Source organism: Passer montanus, unplaced genomic scaffold (assembly GCF_014805655.1).
Source record: "Passer montanus isolate IOZ18808 unplaced genomic scaffold, ASM1480565v1 scaffold160, whole genome shotgun sequence".
In the NCBI taxonomy this organism is placed as follows: domain Eukaryota; kingdom Metazoa; phylum Chordata; class Aves; order Passeriformes; family Passeridae; genus Passer; species Passer montanus.
Genome location: NW_024363161.1, coordinates 46,444 through 54,477, shown reverse-complemented (window position 1 = coordinate 54,477; position 8,034 = coordinate 46,444). Strand labels below are relative to the sequence as shown.

The window sequence follows — 8,034 nt, the reverse complement described above, 5'->3', positions numbered from 1 at the left end:
TTTTTAACACCAGGATTTGGGGTTTGGGGGGAAAGGAGGCAATACTGGAAGGAAAATGCCCATTTCCCACAGCTCTTCCCACCAGTGAAGGGGAAGCCACCTTTTATTCCCATCTCCAACAGCCACTCTCAGAACCCAACGTTGAATTTTTCCATTAAATCTGTGCCCCTGAAGTGTTTTCCCATCAAACAAAAAAATCCCACAAATAAATATTAATTGCAAGTAGTTATTCACGAACCGGGGTCTGTGCTAGACAGTGGGGAGGTTTTCCTTAGTTATTTTGGGATTATTTGGGGGGACAGGGACAGATGCTCCTTGGCCCTGGCAGCCCACGGGAAAACACGGCAGATCCGCATTTATAATTTTTTTTCCATTTTGTTTCATTTTCCTTTTTATTCGGACATTGCAGAAATAGCCCTGTGTAGTGGATAAAAGTGCAACATACACAATATTTAAGAAAAGGAGGAAAGAAAAACCTGCCTTGAGGTCTGTCAGTCAATCGCAAACAGAAACAAGAACCAAGCCCGGGCACCAGAGGCGCTTTTTGTCCCCCCCACCCCTTTTTTTTTCCCTTTTGTTTTTTATGCACGTCATGCAAAATAGTTAAAAAGAAAGATTAGAAAAGAGAAGTCAGAGAAAACCCCACGAGAGATCGACCGAGCCCTGGAAAGAGCAGAAAGCTCCGAGTGCTGCTCATCTCGGGGAGGGAATCGCTGCCCTCCAGCATCTCCAAGTGTTTGGCACTCTTGTGATTACATTAAATAATTTCTTTTATATATATGTTTAATACAGTCTATTAAAGAGAGGAAACTGCCACAATATAAGGAAAAAAAAAGAAAAAACCAACCAAGATCACCCACACTACAGACTGCATGGTAGTTAGAAAAGCTGAGCGACCCCCCCGCCCCCCCATACATATAAAATCTGTCCCTTTGCTCACAGCAACCAAGAAGTACAAGCTTTAAAAAATAAACCAGCAATTCTTCCTTCAGGCCTTTCCTTTATAAAAGTTTTGGTTTTCCCCCCTCGAGAACCTTAAAACGTGACTAAAATTAAATATATATATATATATCTATTTTATATAATTTCCCAACATCCAAAGACATCAACATAAAAAAAAAAAAAAGAAATTCATACAGAAGGGGATAGCGTGGTACATCCAAGTGCACGGATTCATTTTTGCAAGATTAAATCATGTAAACAAGGTGCCCGCTGGGAACAACCCTGGCCGGAGGGAGACTCCAGGGGCTGTTCCCCCCGCTCCCCCATCTCCCGCCGCCCCCTTTCCTCTTACCCCCCGATCTAGCGCGGCACAAGGTTCATCAGCCCGAGAAAAGCGATCCCGAGGAATTCACAGCCGCGGCGTGACTCCTCCGTCCATCCCTCGGGGTGGGGGGCTTGAAGCAGGTGACTATTTTCCCGATTACACAGACATATTTTAATTTATTATCGTGTTTGAATTCACGGCTGGGCTGGGGCTCGCTCGCCGCCCGCCCCCCCGCGCTCTCCGGAGGGCAGCACGGGCGGGCGGCGCTGCGGGCGCTCGGCGGTCGCTGCGGGGCTGGGGGTTATTCTCTGCCGATCACCTGTGCCATTGTAAACCGACCCCTCCCCGGGCCTCAGCCCAGCGTCCCCAGGGAGCCTTTAAACACCGGGAGGGGCCTTTTCCGAGAGGTTTTGCAGCACATCGTCGATTCTATCATCTTCAATAACCACTAGAAAGCAGAAAGAAACAGAAGCGCGATGAATTTCCTGCCGCCGTGCTCCCCCAGCCCAAGGTCACCCTGGGGGGGCTGGAGGGGTCCCACATCCCTGGTGCGGCTGCTGGCAAAGCTCCGCGGCCCCGACCCGCCGCAGGGTACCCGGCACCGTGCCCCGTCCCCAGGGAGCGTCCCCAGGATCGCACGCCTCGGCACTGGCGCCCTGTCTCTGGGGGCCCTTGGCAAAGGACATGTCCCTAGGGAAGGTCCCCCCACCTTTGTGCCCTGCGGATGGTCCCCTGCCCCCGAGGAAGGTCCCTGACGCCCTATACCCGATGAAGTGCCCAGGGCACAACGTCCCGTCCCCAGGGAAGGTCCCGGCTGCCCAACACCCCGGTGACAGTCCTTGGGACGTGATGCCTGACATCCTGCAGGGAGTCTGCTGCATCGTGCCCCATCCCCGGGGACGCTCACGGTGCCCTGCATGCCCGAAAGGTGCTCGATGTCCCATCCCTGGGGAGGATCCACGGAACACGATGCCCAGCACCGCTCAGGGAGCCCGGTGCACCATACCCTGTCCCTGGGGACGGTCCCCAGCGCCCTGCATCCCTGGAAAACGCGATTCTCGGGATCGCGCTCGCTCGGGACGCGATGCCCGACACCCTCAGGGAGCCCGGTCATCACGCCCCGTCCCCCAGGACGGTCCCCGGTGTCCCGCACCCCCGGGGAAGGTCCCCGGCACACGATGCCCAAGGTCCCGCGGGACACCCGCTGCATCCCGCCGCATCCCTGGGGCCGTGTCCCGCATCCCTGGGGCCGTGTCCCGCATCCCCGGGGCCGTGTCCCGCATCCCGGGCAGCTCCCGCCGCGCCCCGCTCCCCCGGCACCCACCTCTCTTGCTGCGGCCGATCTGCCCCAGCTTGGGCGGCCGCTTGCCCTGCCCGCCGGCCAGCAGCCCGTCGCCGCCGCGGAGGCGAACGGGGAAGGGCAGCTGCCCCACGGCCGCGTCCCCCGCCAGCTGCCCCTCGCCGTAGGGCGGCCCCTTGTGGGCCCCCAGGACCTGTCCCTGCATGAGCCTTTCCTGGGGCACTGCAGGAGGACTTCTCAGGCACTGAGAGCTTTCCATGGGGTTTTCTGTGCAGAGTCACCACAACAGCGTGGGTCATTTGGGTTACTGCCTGGCAAAGCGAGCGATGGGAAGGTTGGGGATAACATTTTGGGAGAGCCCACAGCTATGTTGGGGTGTTCAGGCATCTGTGGTGCATCTCCACAAGTGCAGTGGAGCAGGAGGACAGTAGCAACAGCAGCAAAGGACCTGTTTGTGCAAGGCTGAGTTACAGGATTTCTCTGGAATCGGGAGCCTGGCTCGTTTTGGGGCTGAGCAGAATGGAAGGACAGGGTGCCTGGTGGTGCCAGGGCTGGGGTGGAGCAGCCCCCTATCCCGGGGCTGCTCCCATCTCCAAAGCCCTCGTTTGTGAAATCCTCACCCCCAGAGCTGCACAAGCCCCTCTCCCCGGCACTCCCGCCCGCCCCCGAGCTGTCAGCTCCTTACATAAGGTTGCGGCTACGCCCGAGATATCACAGGCAAAGCTTGGAAACAGGAGGCGAGGGGTAATGGGGAAGCACAGTCCCCCAAGGTGTATTTTTAGGCTTTGCCTGATGCTCCATTCCCGGGCAAAGCACCGAGGCTCGAGGCCATGTCCTGCACTGGTCAGAGGGGGACTGACCTCCCTGCTGTCCCCAGTGAGGGGATGAGGCTTTCTGGGGTGGTTGTTCCCCTGGAGAGGAGGGACACCTCTTCCAGCAGATGGGATTCTGCCGTTTCATTCTGCCTTCTGGGTTTTGGGGCTGCAGTGTGGCTTTTTGAGCTGCGTTCCGGCTGTTCCCGCTGGGATTCTGTTCCGCGGGCTGCCTCGCCCTGCAGGCAGCCACCGCCATCTACAGCTGGTGGGACACAGCCCTTTCCCGGCACTGGAGTAACCGGGGACCTGCTCCTCCTCAAAATCCAGCCGTGGATTTGTGCCTCACAGCCAGAATGGCTTTCGGACACTGCCCAGCTGCAGTCATTTCACTGTAAATTCAGGGGGTTTTAAATGCCAGTCGATGGGAAGGTTTCTTTTTGAATGTGCCTGGGGGATGCGGATGGCTCTGCCTGGAGCAGGGCTGCCCAGGGGCTGCCTCAGTCCTGGGCTCTCAACTGCTCCTACCTGAGGCTCCCTCATTCCCTAGGAATTGTCCTCCCTAGCAAATGTTAACTGCAGCAGCACTTTGGGTCCATTAACCCTGCTGGGTGCATATGGGATTTATGGCAAAATAGGAGTGTCAGGGAAGGGAATTTTCCTTTTTTGTGTCAGTTTGGGGGGTTTGGCACCACCTGTGTCATGGGGGGACAGCAGTGAGTGTCATGTCCAGTGCAGGGGGGACAGGTTTGCCCCCTCAGCCAACCTCCATCATAGCTCGGGATGATCCAGGCTCACTGTGTCCACCTCAGGGAGGACAAACCTCACCACTCCCCTGGAATAATCTGACACAGACACTTTTCATCCTATTTTATTACTTCACACCTCGATTGCTATCCCAAGCCAAGCCAAGCCAAGCCAAGCACAGCCATCAGCCACATCCCCATCCTCACACCCTGGTGTGACAAAGCCATTTTGGGGGATCACAGAATGACCTGTGTTCACACCCCCTGGCACAAGCTCTCCGACAGCCCCTCCTGCTCCATGAGGCCTTGCAGCCCTCTGGCCACCTCCCAGGCATTCTGCAGCCTCCCAGAACCCTTAATACATTTAATTTTTGTTTTCCCCATGTTTTTATCAGATGGGTAAGGGGCTGCAGGCTCTGTAACCATGACACAAACCCTGCGAGTTCGAACCTTAACAGAAGAGCTTCAAGCTCCATCTTCCCCTGAGCACCTCACCCTTTGCAAAGAATAATCTGTCTCACAAACACCTCCGGAGCACAGCGTGAGCCCTGATCAGCTGCAGAGTCACCTTTTCAGACTCTGCTCTGCCCCACAGTGAAGCACCCGCTCCCTCAAGCTCCCTCCCCTTCCCCAAAACCCACCACCCAAGCAGCGAGGCGACAAAACCCCTTCGCCAGTGGCAGCTTTAAATCCAAAGTCTCCCCCCCAAGAACCACAAAAAATTAACTGTTGTACAAGGGAACCACCCTGCTGATGCCCTGCCTGCAAATCGGGCACTTTTTGGGGCTGGGAAGAGCCTGGTAGCACTCGTGGCAGGAGCAGACGTGGCCACACTCGAGGAAAACGCAGGACTTGGTGCTGCTCAAGCAGACCACGCAGGCGTTTTTGAGAGCCTCCCCGCCCTCGGCGCTGGTCAGGCGCTCCTGGGCCTGCCGGAACTCCTCCTGCATCTGCCGCAGGTGCTGCCTCTCCCGGTGCTGCCGGTACTGCTTCCGCAGGAGGAAGAACAGCACGGCGCACGTGGCACAGCCGAAAACCACCGTCAGGATTTTCCAGAACCGCACGCTGGACTCTTGTTTCTGCAGCAAGGACTCGAAATCCAGCGAGCTCAGGTAGTAGGGCATGCCCTGCTTCGGGGGCTGCAGCTTGATGGTGGCGTTGTCCAGGACCAGCTCTCCCACCCCGGTCAGGGCCGTGCCCACCTTCAGCATCTGCTCCGTCTCCTGGATGCCCTTGGGACGCTCCCCGCTGATGTAGTGGCCGATGACGTCGGTGAAGGACTGCACAGAGGGGTGGAATTTCTCATACACCGTCTCCAGGCTGAGCTCAGCAGCGTCCAGAGGCTTCATCACCCGCACGGTGACGCCGGCACCGTCCTCGGCAGGGACCAGGTCAAAGGGGGTGGTGTTGGTTCTCTGGTGGATGATCTTCTCGTAGTCGTTCCTGGGGGGGGAGAAGAACAAGGCACTTGGTCACTCTGGCCACGCCTGAGGCCATTTCAAGGTGTGAGACCCGCCATGGGCACCACAGGGAAGTGATCTGACTGCCCCTGATGGGAAGCACAGCCTGGGATGGCCTGCTGGCTTTGGGAATGACAGATGGGACACGCCCTGAGTGGAGCTCCCTGGAGAACACCTTTCCCTGATGGCACTGTCCAGGGGTGCACGAGGCCACTCCACCCTCAGCTCAGTGCTCCCCCATCCCCACCTACTTCCTCCTCACCTGCCTGTGGCATTCCCAGCTGTCACAAACCATGCCATGAGGAGAGGCACCACGTGTCACACATCCCAGTTTCCCAAGTGTTACCAATTGCTTATCAAACAGCACCACTGGGCTCTGTTTCAGCAGTTCTGGGACCCTCCTCGGGTGACCTGGGTGTGGGGATCACCCAAATCCAATTAATTTCTGTTCTGCAAGTGGGGTTTTTTTTGGAAAGGCCATTCTCTGGTGGGGTAACAAGGTGGGGCTGATCAGTGTTCAGCCTGTATCAGGTTACTCGATGTGCTCTTCTCCTCCAGCCCCTCTGTGAAACCCTAAAATCAGCCAAACCCCCCCGTTATGGCAGCTGTCACTGTGGGGGCTGCTTTGGGACCCAGCTGAGGCACTTGGTCGCTCTGGCCATGCCTGAGGCCATTTCAAGGTGTCAGACCCCCCAGGGGCACCACAGGGGTTTGGGGGTAGCAGGCACATACCAGAGGTGGGTGGTTCTGTTCCACACCATCTTGTGCTCCTGCAGGGTCAGCCTCTGCACCACCCCCTTGCAGTTCTCCACAAACTGGCTGCTCAGCGTGTCCTTCACCGAGCGCACCACACCTGCAACGGGAACCCAGGGCCAGCTGAGGCCTCAGCAACAACCCTGTGGACAGACAGAAAAACTTTGTAGATAAGGAACAATAAACTCAACTGAAGACCAAAAGCAACAGTTCAGCTCCTTCTTTGAGAGCACGGCCTGCCCAGAACCACCTTTTCCCGTGCTGGGGCAGAGACCACTGGCAGCCGACCCTGACACCTGGCCAGGGGCTGGCACTGACAGCACCCGGGGAATGGCTTCAGTGCGCTGCTGGGAACAAATCCTTTCCTCCCTGGGAGGGTGGAGCCCTGGCACAGGTGCCCAGAGCAGCTGTGGCTGCCCCTGGATCCCTGGCAGTGCCCAAGCCAGGCTGGACAGGGCTGGAGCAGCCTGGGACAGTGGGAGCTGTCCCTGCCATGGCAGGGGGGCACTGGATGGGCTTTAAGGTCTCTTTCAACCAAAACCATTCTAGAATTCTAAAATGGGGGCAAAAGGGCTACGAGCCTGTGTTTTCTGCTGTCAGGAGTCTGTGGCTGCTTGGTGGGGGGGAAATGACCTGATGGGCACAGGAGGAGGAGCTGGGGATGAAATCTCCAGGTGAGGAGCAGCTGTGGGGCAGGATGTGCCCCCCAGCCCCATTTCAGGCATCACTTTGGGGCCTGTTTGAAAGAAATGAGGGATTTGTCTTTACAAACAAACTGTGGGTCTGCTGGTAGATAAAATACATACTGAGAGATAAAAGAAACAACGGCAAGAGCCATAAATTCCACAGGAATTCCACTGACTGACACAAGGAAAAGGAAAGGGGGGTGAGGTTGTACATTAGAAGGGGTTCTTAGGTATCAGGTGTTTCAGGAAGTCTGCACCTCTCAAGCGCCTCAGCCAACAGGGAAAGAGAGAGGGAAATGCGGCCAGGAAGTGAGAATAAAAAGGAGGTTGCGTCTTCTAGTAATTTGAGAGACCCCACGGGAAATGCCCATGACCTCTCCCTTGATTCAAATAAAGTTATAGGACTCCTCTGTCTCCTTTTTGGACATAAAACTCTGGTGTTTGGACACGACCCTACCTTCTATGACCGCATAGGGCACGCAGCGTCCGGGCGCCTCCAGCAGCACGGCCCGCAGGTCCCCGTCCAGCCGGACCTTCCTGGCGCCCTGCGGGAGCAAACACAGGCCGCGGCTCAGCCGGCGCGACCAGGCCGCGGCTCGGGGGCCGGGCACATGCACTCCCCCGGCGCACCCCTGACACCCACCTCGAGCCCGCGGGCCACGCGAGCCTTCTGCCGGTAGATGGAGTAGAGCAGGGCGGTGATGGCGGAGCTGGCGGCCAAGAGCACGGCCTGTGCGGCCGAGGGCCGCCCGCCACCCTCCATGGCCGCCAGGCCCGCCGTTACCACGGCAACCGCCCGGCGCCCGGCGATGACGTCACGAGCGGCGCTCTGGCCGCCGCCATGGAGGCGCGGGGTCCGCCAGGGCCGGGCGGGGCGGGGGCTCCGGACAGCCCCGCTGGGGTGCGGGGGTAACGCACACTCTGTGCGGGCCAGATCCCGGCCCCACGGAGCTTTAGGGGCATAAACCCCGTCTTTGGGAGTTTGGGGGGGCGGGACAGCTGGCAGCCGC

At 58.0% G+C, this 8,034-nt stretch overlaps 2 protein-coding genes across 2 annotated transcripts; both read right to left on the bottom strand.

The window, feature by feature from the left end:
• Window positions 1–355: 355 nt before the first annotated feature.
• Window positions 356–2,772, bottom strand: CAMK2N1 (calcium/calmodulin dependent protein kinase II inhibitor 1). Its single transcript, XM_039703155.1, has 2 exons — window positions 2,592–2,772; window positions 356–1,715 (listed from the first exon to the last, which is right to left on the bottom strand). Exons 1-2 carry the CDS (start codon window positions 2,770–2,772, stop codon window positions 1,645–1,647), a joined length of 252 nt encoding a protein of 83 aa, XP_039559089.1. The 3' UTR covers window positions 356–1,644.
• Window positions 2,773–4,234: 1,462 nt separating this feature from the next.
• Window positions 4,235–7,828, bottom strand: MUL1 (mitochondrial E3 ubiquitin protein ligase 1). The gene is made up of 4 exons (XM_039703162.1): window positions 7,668–7,828; window positions 7,482–7,569; window positions 6,318–6,438; window positions 4,235–5,568 (listed from the first exon to the last, which is right to left on the bottom strand). The coding sequence occupies exons 1-4, from the start codon at window positions 7,785–7,787 to the stop codon at window positions 4,848–4,850; spliced, it is 1,050 nt and encodes a 349-aa protein (XP_039559096.1). The 5' UTR covers window positions 7,788–7,828; the 3' UTR covers window positions 4,235–4,847.
• Between the last annotated feature and the right edge of the window lie 206 nt (window positions 7,829–8,034).